The following is a 14,965-nucleotide window of genomic DNA, read 5'->3' on the forward strand; positions in this document are numbered from 1 at the left end:
CAGCTGAAGGTATTACATCTCCAGAGAATCATTACATAGAGAGCCTTAAACACTTTTTGTTCATTAAAATGTATCATCCAATAAATAATCTTAGAATATTCATCATCCAATGACTAAGCTTATAGGATTGAGTAATTACAATCTGTTACAATATACCGTTTAGTTACTTATACTATAACTGTTTAGTTACTGTATATTGTATTTTCAATATTGCTAATGTTTCATGTGCATAAGTATGTTTCTAAGAATGCTTGTTCTGTAAAACCTTCTAGAAACAAGCCCAAGACGTTGTGAGCTTGTAGATCGGCTATTTTAACTATTTTAAAAGTGTTTTTAAAATAGTAAAAAATGGCAAATTAGTTTAGGGATAATGGTTAAGGGGTGGCGCAAGATATAGCCCTATGAGTTTAAATGCCCAGCTACACGCTACAGTAGCAGACCTAGAGGCTTTTAAAACAAATCTACCAGTAGGTTATTAGATATCTTGCCTGCAACGGTTTAGCTTGTGGGTGATGCTAAAGAGATCACAAATCTAATGACTCCTGCCTTATGTGGCACAGCAAGACACTTTTATGACAGTCATTGGTTACCCAATGACTGTGCGTCACTATTTTAACTGTATTATCCACACTGTTGAGTGTACAAAAAATGTCAAGAATACAACGCTGCTAGCAGATAGTAGTATAGAGAATGTCATAATTAACAGTGTTGAACCTTGAACCAAAGGCCTAGCAGACGTATTTGCCAAGCTCTTTACTCAGCCAAAGTGTCAACAAAATGTGGTTGTGCAGGCTTGTTCTTCTGTGTGTGTACCTGGCGATCTTGATGTAGTAGTGCGTGGGCTTGGGCATGAGGAACTCCCCAGGGATCTCCACCTCGGCTGTCTGAGCCGAGAAGTTGCTGAGGAAGCGGCACTTCTCCTCGATGAGGAAGAACTTTGGCAGCTGCTTGGTCTTGGCCTCCAGGATCTTTATCCACTTCTTCAGCTTGGAGATGAGGTTGTGGAGCTTCATGGAGCCTGGCACACTGAAGTCAAAGTCTGGGGAAGGGGTGGGGCTCAAAGGTCAACAACAGGGCATTCACTTAAATAAAATCTTAGCACCCTCTGCAACTACGCAAAGGAGCAGCAGGCAATGTTGAGCATGGCACTGAACTAGGCGAGGTGCGCTCATGTTGTTTTTCCCGGAGGGAAAGAACCGACACACACACTTACACCTAGCTGAGGAGTTGACCAGTACAATTGCTGCTGTTGTACTGCTGGTCACTAAGCAGCTCTACTGGAGCAGAGGGCGTGCCTCGCACCAGGGCACTTCAACAAGAAGTAATTCAGTTATTCAGGCTGGCAGCACAATGACAATTCTCCCCTCCTTTATACGTGAAACTTTAACGTGAAAACGGTGCTGATAAAAATCTGAGCTACGAAGACGAGAGACTTGCAGGATTAAATTCCTGATGCAAGTCACAACCCATAATGCAGCGAACATATTGTGATGAGCTGCAGCAATAACAGCGGAAGTAGGAAAATGGAGCCAGGTGGCTTTCTATTTTAGAATAAAGCCCCCAGGACATCTCTGTGACATAGGCGTGCGTGCGGACACACACGCAGTCACACACACACACACACACACACACACACACACACACACACACACACACACACACACACACACACACACACACACACACACACACACACACACACACACACACACACACACACACACACACACACACACACACACACACACACACACACACACACACACACACACACACACCTTCTGCTTTCATTTCTACAAAGCCCAGTTGTGCGTGTGTTATAATGAAGCCGTAGAAATGGCACTATGTGAAAAGGCCTTGCTTCTTCAAACCTTTCCCACAGCTCCCAGAGTGTGCCCTTCTCTAATACATGAAATAAGCCCTTTAAAGCAGGCAATGTACTTTTGTGTGTGTGGGGGTGTGCCCATATTTCACCAGGCATGAGAGCGCAAGAGAGGGGAGTGTGGTAATGAAATGGTCTTTGGAAATTTGCAAACTGGAAACAATTCAGGAACATAAAAGTGTATATGAACTACAAATAGAATAACCTAAGCATAGCTCCAGACCTCCAGGGCTATGAGCCTCTACAATGACGCCAGTCCTTTCAACAGTGCAGTCAAGTGTATGTAAACTATACATTACAATTGCAAGAGCAATATAGAATGTAAAAATGACATCTCAAAATTAAATAGATTATGTCAATTAAATAATTGTAGACTACACATACAGTACCATGTAATAATTAGGACAAATATAGGCTAATACAGTTTTCCTTCTAGATTAGATTCAATTCAATCCTCCTTTAGTCCTTTACAGGTCTTACAAAACCAAATCTTCTCCTCTCTGCCTGCCTTCCTTCCTACCTAGTAACTACTGTACAGCTTCTGTGCATCACTTCTGCCAGATTTCTCATCCTTGACTCTTTCCTCTGTTCACTTCCTAACTACATCCCTCCCACAGTGCGTGCAGTGTTGCTACTGATAGCCCTTATAAACGCTGTGCTTACTCTAATGGCGCTGGGCTCAGGTCCAGGCTGTTGCACTTGACATTTACATTATGAGCTATTACACCTCCCAGTAGTGTGCCACTGTCTCCTCCTGGCCATGCAGTCAACAGGGCTAAGGTAAGACAAACAGACTAATTCTCCCACATTCTAAGTGTCTCCCACATGATGCATGAACGTACACTCACATACACCCATGCAATATGCAAATATGCATCCCTCATTAACATCTCCCTGTTGCTGTACTCATAACATCTTAAGAGATTCTGGTCCATGGCTGCTGAGGGAAACTGCAGGAGTATGTGAGGCAGAGTACATTATAGGCAAGGACAGAGAGAAGAGAAGAGACGAGAAGTATCAGCGCGGGGGATGTTATTTTCAGCCCCCGACTCTGACCTCCGTGCTCTTAGCCAGCGGGGGAGGTGGAACTGTGCTGAAAAGAGCGAGAGTGCCGGATGGTAGAAAACTATCTCAGTTGCGCTTTGACCTGTGAATGGCTTGGCAGTGCAAGGGTCATCATCTGCACCGTATTGTGGACCAATGATCTGGACGTGGGCTACTTCTATAGGGACTATTCTCTCTCTGATGTTTATTTCTGTGTGTACTCTTGAACTTCTATCTTTGTGAGGTCCATGTGGACCACACGAAGGATAGAGGGAAAATATTAAGAAACTATATTTTGATCCTTAACCTCTATGAGTGTCTTTTTAAAGGCGTTGGGTTTTTTTAAAGGCACAGTTTTAAGCTTAGGTTAAAGGTCAACGTAGCTTTGTAGAAGTGAACTTTAGGACTGGAGTATAAAAGATTAAAGAATGTAATAATTCAGTGAAATGTCCTCACAGACTGGACCAGCATGCAGGAAGGACAGTGCTGGAGGTGCTTTACTACTATGCTTTTCAACGAGCTCAAAAATAATATTTGGACTACTGTGTGATGTCTGTTTGTTTATAATGTAAAATGAGTTGGTTTGCCTCATGCAACTGATACGTAAAAAGGACATGGGGTTGCAAAGTATGGCATACAACAAAGAAAACATTGGTCAGAAGACGTAATACAAAAAAATAATTATTTTTGTATGTGTTTTTCTTTTTCCTCCCTACCCAGAGAATGTTCTTCTGACAAAGTGTCTGGAGCAGATCCAGTGCTAAAACAGTAAGTCATGCAAAAAGCATTCACCGTAATTGGATTTGAATGCCATATTTTCCGGCCCACAAACCCTGTGGAAGCAGTAGAGCCACTGACGTGGTAAAGGGAGCAGAAGGGGCGGGGAGCTAGTGGTGTGTGTGTGTGTGTATGTGTTTGTGTATGGAGGGGGCTTGGCTGATGAGCACATCACCGCTCCCCCCGCTTTGGGCACAGCTGAGAAGCGATGGACGGTAGGTAACCCCACCATAAAGCGTTGAGACTCTACGGCAGCTGGCACAGCAATATCTGGTAAGATTCATCGCCACAAACAGCTGGCTTCAGCCATCGTTTGCAAATTATCCGTCATACTCTCATGATTTTTACTGGCTACTAAATGCCGCACCTGTCACACGATCCTCATTGTCTTACCCTGCTAGCTAATGTGCTCGCTCCATGTGCTCGTTTCCTTTAAAAACAATTAAAACCCTACTGTACTTCGTCCCGCACGTCTCAATGCCAGGCCCCATCCGTTTTCCCCTCTACACCAAATAAAAATAAACATTCTACAAGCTGCCCCAAAATATTAGGGACACCAGGATTCAGTCGTACACGCCTCCTGCTGTGTTTCGACTCTTTACTGCAGCCCCCCCACCTCAGAGTCAGTTACTGGTTTTCCCTCAAGCTGCTTCTCATTCTCTCCCTGAACCTCCATCCCAGGGCCAAACACATTAGCGCTACTGGCCACTCTCATGACCAGCAGAGGGGAAAAGCACAGGGGAGAGGAGAGTAGCGTGGGAGGGAGTAGGGAGGAGAGGAGTGGTGGTGAGGTGGACCGAGAAACTGTGTGTGTGTGTGTGTGTGTTTCCATTCCTGTGTGCATGAATGTTTGTCTATGTCTGTATAATATGCATGCATATCCGTGTATATGTGCCTATATTTCTGTGTGTGTGTGTGTGTGTGTGTGTGCGACTGCGTATGTGTGTACAGTCACAAGGAGTGGACAGGAGCCAGGGGAGAAGTTTATTTGAACACTGGACGCTGGGTTGATGGAGGGGCGGGGCGGGTGCAGCAGACATTCCTTGTTTAAACCAGAGGCCAGTGAACTGCGGTTCAACTCCCTTATGTAATGCAGGAAAACAGACACGCGCCTTGCAAAAACATGACAAGGGCCCTTCATTTAGCTGGAGCGCCACCTGTCCAGTTGGTTTCTACAGTGCATTTGTCAAAACATGCTAACCCGGTTCCCTTGCATAATTTGTAATGGATCAAAGACGGTTCACTGCTATGTCTGCCATTAACCAGAAACACATATTGTGTCACTTTCATGTTTTGCTCCATGGACATTGGACAATTAACTAGGACAAACTCTTGTAGTATTTACTGTGGGGGTATTATATAGGACCCATTTAGAAATGCACATTTAACCACTTTCAACCTGGCATGCTTATTGTGAACATGTTTATGCAAAGGCAAATTCTGAGGGAATTGGCTTGGATTAGCAAGGCAGTGGAATTTGTATATAAATCAAAACCATAAAAAGAATTGTCATAATTCCTCATTCTAGACACACACTCACTGACCGACAAAGGTCAAGCTGTAAGTAATTTCCTCATGTTATTTACACTTTACAGTTACACCCACACCCACACACAGATAGATAGAATGACATGCATAAAAAAATAGTGATTAATCGGTCTGTCTTTACAGATAAACAAGCCCAAAGTAACAGCTTGAACAAATCTACAAGCTTACAATATTTAATATAAAAGGTATTTAAGTTAAATCTGACTTCCCTAAGCCTGCAGTGCAGATTGTTACATGTATTTTTCATTGGACAGAATTATTATAATTTTTCAATACAGAATGAGTTCATATCGACATCGGTAATATCGGTTATCAGCCGTAATTATATCGGATATTGATATCTGCCAAATTGTCTCATCGGCACATCCCTAATATAACAAACCCTACAGTACAGTCTGACTACACCTGGATAATCCATTTAGAGTAGACGATTCTAAAAACACCTTCTAAATCTTAAACGACGTTTTCTTTTTTTAATTAAAAAATAATTGAATTAATAAATCATGTTGCTATATCGTCTCTGTCGGGTGGAAACCTCATATATCCCAAACTTTTCAGTTCAAATAAAGAAAATAGCTAAAGTAGCAGATGTACAGATCCGGATTTAAAGGTATGACAATGTATAGGCTTTCCAAGTTTAAATTGGTTAAATAGTGGAACACCACTGTTGCTCCACACAAGGGGACAGTCTGTTATGTATAGTGCTGTATAGAGCAGTTCCCTGTGCAGGTAACTTTGCCCAAAACTAAACAATACAGTTACACATCACCCAAATGTGGCTATCAGTGCAGCAGTCTGTTGTCTCAACGTTTTAGACGTCACTCGATGATAAGCCTATAACTCGACATTTGGCAGTCTCTGACAAACGGACGTGTTTCAGCTACGCTTCATCAGCGTTTTGAGGTGTGAAAACACACACACACACACACACACACACACACACACACACACACGCACACACACACACACGCACACACACGCACACACACACACGCGTTCCTGTTTGCTGAAAGGAGGTGTGTTCATTCTGATGTGTGGCCCTCGGGAGATCACATGTGGTTTTGTTTTGACCACCTGTTCAACGATCTGTGTTTCAAATAATTCACAAAACAGATTCTCTTTTTTTCTTTTTCTTGCTTGAAAAGAACATATGCTTGGCATTGGCTGTCAGAAGTTTTGCGTCTGTGACAGGCTTTCAGAGAGGTTTACCAGTGATGCTGAAACGTAAATGAACGAAGGGGACTAAACCGAACTCATGAATATAATTGGAAAACTTGAATGCAAGATTGTTGCTGTTCAATTTACTTTGTAGGTCCATCTACGCCACTATGGCAGTTGAACAAGAGAGTAGAAAACAAAGCTTGTCGTTATAAATCACTCAATGATCAGGATGTCAATGCGATCCTTTCTTCCCTGGCTCCTCTTGGTATACCAAGTGCCTGTATACAAATGTACTATACTTTTGGGGTAGTAACCACTTTCACTCTGGGGTCCTTGTGTCATTCATTATAGGTGAAAATGTTCACATAATGTCTCCCACAATGCATCACATTATACGTTTAGGTCTTGTAAAAAAGAACAACAGTAAATGTAATTTTGAAGAAATCTCCCCACCTGTGGTGAACTGCCCCTTCATCTTCTGGAAGACGGGGTCCTGGGCTGTGGCCTGGGCCCGGCGGGCCAGGGACTCCGAGGCAGCGCTGGAGAACATGGTGGACACATTGGAGACGTTCTCCAGGCCCACACCGAAGGTGCTCACCAGCTTCTTGACAAAGTTTAGCGTGTGTGGCGTGATCTTGGCATCGGAGACGGCGCCGCTCTTCTCAAAGGCCACCGAGTAGCACTTGGCCAGGCCCTGCTGGAGCTGTCTCAGGACCTGGAGGGCGAGAGGAATTTCATTCTGTAACAAATGCCTAGGTACTAGTATGTCTATGCAACGTGTTATGTGTGTGTGAGACTCGTGAGAGGGTAGTCCATTTGATTAGCACACTCAATTCACAAAATTTTGATTAATTCCGGCCGCAAGGTCTTGAAGGAATAGTTCACCCAAAACAAATGACTTATTTTCTATCAATTACACACTTCATGAAGCCTCGACTTCATGGAGATTTTTTTTTTGATGAGTCTCCTACCAGAGACATTAGCATCTTTCCGCCGGTCATCAAATAATTGGCTCAGGAATGTGACAAAAACAAAACAATCTCTGTGAATTCAAGGCTTCATAGGGTGTGTAATTGATAAAGAAAATAAGTCATTTTTGGGATGAACTACGCCTTTAAACATTTGATTGATCAGAAAGAAACATCCACACTAACAAATTACATTTGATGCATTACCACAGCAGCAACCACAGGAATGAAGGCCCTTCTTGCCTTCATCATCAAACGCTGACAAATACCAATTTTTTTACTTTAACCTAATTTGTGAAAGTTCCTTTTTGATTGTGTGTGAGGGACCAGTTAATTGAGTCTCCTAAAACGGAAAAAATAGTTTAGTTGTAACGTGATGTTGCTTTGACTGACATGCAAAGGGCTTGTCCTTTTTTACACAAAAAAGGGAAGGAAATATAAATGGCCATGGTCCATAGTAAAACTCCGTAAGATCCCTGATGACCCAGGAATCCTGCTAAAGCCTCCTGACTTTTAGCTACTCTACAATCTCCCTCACAGATTTACAACCATCTTTCAGTAATGAAAATAAATGCAAAAGGTCAGTGGAATATCCCATCTCCTTAAAACACAGGTTTAAGATCCTCCACACGATACACAGTCTCGCTTGCTTCAGTTGAGTGCACTCAGAAGACAGAAGACGAGTGCTGGCTATCATTCTTTATATGCAACTAGAAGACGACAGCTCCCACATGAGGTAGGTAGCATGGAAGGGACACCATACCTCCGTCTATAACCTGCCCAGTGGAACTGAGTGTAGGCTGCTAGTAAGAGCCACAACCCATCAGAGAGCGCACGCACACACACACACACACACACACACACACACACACACACACACACACACACACACACACACACACACACAGACACACACACACACACACACACACACACACACACACACACACATTGCCTCATCCTACGTGTGTGCTCACTGTGCCCATCCATCACGTCGCTGTTGTTCTCCTCTTCTCTCCCTCGCTCTCGCTCGGTCTCCATTTCCTTACCCCCCACCCCCCCTTGGTGGACCTGCAGCTACAGTACCTTGCATGAATGCACCATAACGTGGCTAAAACACTTTGCAGCACCGCCAACTCTAATTTGGACGCTCATGTCCTGCCAGCTTCTCTTATGTTGACACCTACATTGAATTAGCTTGAGGTGGAAAAACCCTGCAGGGTGAAGAGGTGAAAGACAGCCAGCAACCTCTGCTACTTTGAGGTAAGTAAAGACACAATGTCAGAGAATGCTCTTTCTGGGAATACAAAGGGGTCTACTACAGCATTGTATTTGCACAATTAATTTAGTTTTATCGTGGAACACAGACATATCAGCAATTTAGATGTATTTCTCTCTCTTCTTCATTTAAGTGAAACTTAAGAGTCATCAAGGCGGCAAATAAGTCTGTAATATCTTAGATAAGACATCTGTGATATGTGGTTGATTGTGATTTCCACGGTCACGTGTACACAGTACTACACACACAAATTCAATCAACACACACACTTCCTTTTTCACACAGGGACAGAATATTGTTATATCCATGCCACCTGATCTGCCAACGCACGCATACAACAAAACACTCATGCCAACTTCTTGGCTCTCCCCTACGATGGTTAATTTCTGTAAAAGAAGCTTGCAGGGACATTTACACAAATAATGCATGCGCGCGCACGCACACGCACACGCACGCACACACACACACACACACACACACACACACACACACACACACACACACACACACACACACACACACACACACACACACACACACACACACACACACACACACACACACACACACACACACACACACACACACACACACACACACACACACACACACACACACACACACACACACACACACACACACACACACACACACACACACACACACACTTCTCTTACCTCCTCATGCCAGTTCTCTCGGAACCAGACCATCTGGTCCACGATGCCCTCCAGGGAAGAGAGCAGGGTGGGGTGAAGCTCCCGCTGCATATGCATGATCCGGCTGCAGCGCCACATGGGGGCCGTGGCCCTGATGGGCCCCGGGTCCGAGGCACCAGAGTGGGGCTGGGCCCCCACCGAACTGGGCTGCTGCTGGCCTGATGCATCTAGAGGAGAGGAGAATAGAGGAAGAGCAGAGGAGGAAGATAGGGCAGAGATGTGAACAATTGAAAAGCAGGGCACAAAAGTCACAGTATAACATAGCCAGAGAGAATAACAGCAAACGGCAAAAAGGAACAAATTAAATAGGAAATAAACAAACAGAGGCAATACACATTTTAAACAGTATGGAAACACAAAGACATCCAGACGTGAGCACAAACAAACAATGCTCAGATTCTTTGCATGGAGTGTATCAGCACAACAGCTCCGGGGACTGTTGAAAGTAAAGCATGCAAGAGCATAATGAATACACTATCAGGCCAAGCGCAGCTCCTCCACGCATCCCATTCAATGCACTCTTGTGTTTGAATAACTTGGGAGGAGGAGGGGGGTCTCTTTTAATGTTCAGAGCCTGCGTGGCTGAGAGGGGAACGGATGGTGGGCGGCCGTGTTTACTTACCGCTCTTGTATCGCTCCCTCTGCTCAATCTTGAGGGTCAGGTACAGCGTACGGATGGGGAAGTAGACAGCCTGCGGGTACACTCGTCCCACCTTGCAGATAAAAGAGAGGTGCACAGATTACATTTCAAAGACTCTCTCCCCCTCGCGGGACGATCTTTGTCTCTCTCTTTGAGACAAAGTGTGTGTGAGAGAAAGAGTGTGTGTGTGTGTGTGTGTGTGTGTGACTGTGTGTGTGTGTGTGTGTGTGTGCGGGTGTGTGCGTGCCAATACTACTGAGATTTAACACAGTGCAGTGTTTGAAACTTTATGCAAGCATAATTAGGGAAGTTAAAACAGTGGCATGGCTCCATTACAAAAAACAAATTCGATTGATGATTAAAATGCCCTCCAAAGCTTCCAACAGGAGTCTATGACAGCTCTGGCACCATTCAATGGTTGAAGGTAGGATGTTAAAAGTTTCACTTTCAAATTCACAAAAAAAGAAAGAAATCTGGAATACATCCCATAAAAATAAAAAGGCAAAATTGCACTATCGATTACACCAACTACTAATGTTTGGATGCAATTTGGTGCCAAATGTAATTCAGTTTGGACAGCCTCTTGAATGATGACACCGTATCTGTAAGACACATCGGGAGATGACAAGGCTTTCCGCATACCATCCAGTTAATTCTTTGCGACGTACTTTTGAATGGCAATACTCCAGCAGAGACTGCTGTCCAAACCATCGCCTTTCACTGAGCAGATGGCTATCGTCCAGGGAGGAAAGTCCATTCATTCCGTGCTAAGGAGAGGCACATTCATCAACCTGTCTCCCATCACTCATGTAGTGTTGCAAGGTCAGCTTGGGATATGGAAATACTGTACAACGTTGCTGCCCAAAATATACCTCAACACGCTTTGGAGCTGTAATGGGTTCTCGTGGCACAAAAAGCCACACAAAGAAATCAATTTTTTCCCCCGCCTCGAACACATTAATTCCCCACCTAACTTGTCTAACAACTTGATGGCAAGGCACGACAAATCACAGACAGAGGTTGTACAAGGAGGAGTCGCCGGTGTGTGGCTGAGGGTGATAAACACAACTCAATGTGTGGGGATGTGGCGATATCGTTGTGTCGTTAACGCAGCCAATGCCTTTAGCTAAATTCCAATACCCAAAATCTCGGACACTCGCTCACTCCCACTCGGTCACTCGGGGTCATTCCAGCGTGACCCGGAAATTGTTAACGTTCCGATTGTTAAAGCGCTCCATCGAGGAGGAGAGGAGAGTCGAGTGGAGGAGCCGAGTGAGCTCTCCGAGACCGCATAGAGCGAGTGTACATCAGGTGCAGGCTCGGTGGGGTATTTTGTCTCCTCGCAGCGGATTTCCGCATCACGTGTACATGTTTTTTTTCCTTCTCCAGTGACGTAAGTCCGCCTCCTCCACATGTGGAACAGAAAACACTGATGAAACCCGATACTGTGCACCCCCCCCCCCCCCCATCCACTAGCTGCCGACCGGCTGACTGGCTGAAGTCGCCGACCCAACGGCCAACACACACATGCACGCACTGTTCAACTGTTTGTTGAAGAGACACATTTTCGCTGAATGAATAGAGCTTCAGAATGATAAAGTAGCCTATCTAGCCTACTTATGTGAAAGTGAAAGGACCACAACAAGCCACTGGCTTTATTGCGTTGTGTGAAGCATAATAAAAGTAGGATATATAAATTAGGCCGGCTATATTGTGCGCACCTCAAAAGCTATAGTTAATTTATCTCTGTGCATGCCTGAATGCACAGACTGCTATGAATGACGGTGACAAAAATGGAAAAAAATAATATTTATATGTGGACTAAACTGAATATGTAAGTCAGAGAGACTATACCTAATTCCTGTTATAGTGTCCGTTATTTGCAAAGACCGCGGAGGAGGACTGACTGTCGGAGGAGGGGGGGGGGGTGATTTATACGTGTGCGCATCCTGGCGCTTATTCACTATTTCAGGAATAAATAGCCTTGCCTTGCACATGTTACCAATACATACACATTGGCCTCGGACCCTCGGTTACATGTACAAAATGATGAATTGTCTATTCTGCACTGTACGGCTCTGTTCGGACTTCGGAGTTCCAGTGATCCAGCTGTGTGACAGTGACACCACTTTTGCTTTGGCAACGTATGTTTTCCCATGCCAATAAAGCCCTTTGAATTGAATTGAATTGATACACGTCATTAGTGATCGCGGATTGTGCCGTCGCTTTGAAATGACAGCGTAGTACATTCCGATTCCAGAGGAAAATTCGACCACCACTCTGTCCTCGCATAGAATCCTCTCCTCCTCCTCTCCTCCTCGCTGGGGGCGGAGCAAAGGAGCGAGTGGAGGACGCGAGGAGAGTGAGCGAGTGTGAAAGTTGCGGTATTGGAATTTAGCTTTAAGCTAACGACAAGAAACATGGCGTCCCTCAACAGCTGGTGAGTCAAAAAATACATACACATCTGTAGTTTTTCTTTTAACACAGAACTGATGGTGAACAAGCGCAGTCTTGAAGCAGACATCAATACATCACAGCCTCTTTGTTTTCTTTTTGTGTGAAACCTGTTCCAGGGTGTGGGTGGGCTTCCGTTTTAGACGGGGGACAGAAGGTGAGTCTCTTGCGTCTTGGCTTAAGGGTCATGCGATTGTTTCACTGAAGAAACCAAACCACAAGGTACTCTCTGGTGTCATAGCGCAGTTTCCTGGGCTGCCATTAGAAAGCTAACCCGATCCCCTCTAGGCCCTCTGCTAGGCTGCATGGCAGAAAAGGATACCTCCACATCCTGGCTCATACACAGTAAATTCCTCAGTGTTACTCAGTATTTTACAATGTAGCACAACTTAATGTGCACGTGGGGTCCAGAGAGGCAAGATATTAAGGCTCGATATGAAGGAAGAGTAGAATTATGAAAAGTTTGCCTTTGGCCTTATAAGTGGCTTTCAAACCGCATGAATCATGCGTTTCAAATTTCTTCTTCTTCTTTTTTCTTTTCAAACTGAAGCATTGCAAAAAGGCAACAAACTGCGAAAGAGATTAGAAAAAGTGCCCCTCGGAGCACAGGTCTCAACATTTGTAGCAGTAATAAAAAAAAGAGGGCAAGTTTAAAAAGCTGGCATTAGTTCCTCAGCATAGTGTAAATGTGTGTGCAAAGCTTTGCTGTAATCGGACGCTGCTTCCATGATTTGTGCCAATTTGTTAAAAGCGGGCCACTTCATCAGAATTTGTATCGCATTTAGATTTGATCCTAGACATATTTGGGTGACATAAACCTTGCAGTCTATAATACAATAGGGATATTATATGGTCTGAAGCCTTAAACACCCATCCAGTTTATCAGGGAAAGACTGTGCGAACCCTGACGTCGACAGGAGTATGTTTAGACCACCACACGGCACACGCTGCCATCCTGACACTTTGGGCAGAGTTAATTGCTGGATGGTCCCACCGATGAACTGACATCCTTAGAGCCCCACAACTAATAGGGCTAAGAGTAAGACATTTATACGCCAAAAAAAAAGACTGAAATTCACTGGAGAAATGTGAAGTGAGGTAGTAAGGGTTAAAGAGTATAGCAGAGGGGAGCCCTAAGTGGCGCTTAACAGCAGCATTAAAGATGAAAGAGTGGAAAGGAGAGAGGTTTGGAAGCAAGCGGAGCCAGAGATCACCACACTAACGGGAAAGATAAGAAATGTCATATTTCGGCACAGGGCTGGGCTGAGCACTGTGGGCTGGGCTGAGCACTGTGGGTCGCGTGGGGCGGTGAGGTATTGTAGAGGAGATGATAGGAGGAGGAGCAGAGGGTGCGTGTTAGATTCTGAGTTAACTTTTGATTCATCCACCCGGCACCATCCCCAAGGCACTACTCTCTCCTCACCTTCATCAATATTTCAATCAGCGTTTTTTAAACATTGTGCCGCCACCATGCAGAATCTCTAAATAATTTAGTGACAGGGCAGGAAGACATAAAGCCCATCGTGCATTTAAAAGGTGCTTTTGCATATAAAAGGAAAAGTGGAAAGAAAAAAACTGGTTGAGGTTGAGGGTCGTTCACCAGTTCTCCAGGAAGCGTATTCCTACAGCCACTAGTTTGCATGTATTCATATGAGTGGCTTTGTGGTCAGAGAGACCCTTTCTTCAACACAGAGGTCACAGGTTTAAACTTAATTAATTAAGTTTTATAGCTAACGCGTGACGGCTCGGTGGCCAGGTGTCCTGTCGCAGTGTCCTTGAGCAAGACACTGAACCTGTACCTGCTCTCAGTGTGTTGCCAACTCATTGACACCAAATATAACATTCCTGCTCCAGTTCTATTATTAAGCTTCTAAAACTCTTGTCAGCTAATGCAATAATAAACTGTCAAGTTCTGAACTGAACGGTTCACTAGCGCTACTACTGTAGTTCCCTGGAATTGCTCGTCTATTCTACCAGAACCTATTAATGTGTTCTTCCCCCTCTCCTCCGCACCATCATTTTCATTCGCTTAAAGTTCCGGGTTCCAAAGTTCAGTTTCTGGAGCGGTTGTCATTGTGTGCTCGTTTTTGAGCTTCACTCACTCTCCGCAGAAATAAAACTCAATTAAACCAAAAGAAAATGAGCCCTTTCCTTAATTACTAGATCTGTAGCTGCAGCGTGGGATGCGTTGCGTATTAACTTAATAATTATCAGTCCTTCCACACATCAAAGCATCTTGCAGGGGAATGAAGTTCCCCCCAAAAATGAATGAATGAATGAATGAATGAGACAGCAGAGGGGAATCAGAATTCTTAATTTGGGAAGTGCTGGAGAGAGACCACTTTGACATAAATGCAGTTAATTTATCTATATTAGGCTGACAGCAATGAGTAAGCATTGATGGATGAGAAAAGTAGGAAACATGTCAAAGACTAATGGGAGAGGGGAAACATGGGGCTAGCAGATGTTTGGAGAGATGAGTAGAGAACTGGAAGA

The 14,965-nt window shown here is 44.4% G+C and overlaps 1 protein-coding gene across 5 annotated transcripts in view; it reads right to left on the reverse strand.

Annotated features, from left to right (window-relative positions):
• trrap (transformation/transcription domain-associated protein) overlaps nt 1–14,965 on the reverse strand; it is a 133,735-nt gene that overhangs the window by 9,829 nt on the left and 108,941 nt on the right. For all 5 annotated transcript variants that reach the window (XM_083788056.1, XM_083788053.1, XM_083788055.1 and 2 more), the window contains exons 64-67: nt 9,998–10,088; nt 9,337–9,542; nt 6,866–7,127; nt 814–1,039 (exon numbers count right to left, since the gene is read on the reverse strand). In XM_083788056.1, the coding sequence (XP_083644182.1) occupies nt 814–1,039; nt 6,866–7,127; nt 9,337–9,542; nt 9,998–10,088 (785 nt within the window). The remainder of the gene's footprint in view (nt 1–813; nt 1,040–6,865; nt 7,128–9,336; nt 9,543–9,997; nt 10,089–14,965) is intronic.

Source organism: Protomyctophum parallelum (genome assembly GCF_964188405.1).
Source record: "Protomyctophum parallelum genome assembly, chromosome: 17".
Classification (NCBI taxonomy): Eukaryota; Metazoa; Chordata; class Actinopteri; order Myctophiformes; family Myctophidae; genus Protomyctophum; species Protomyctophum parallelum.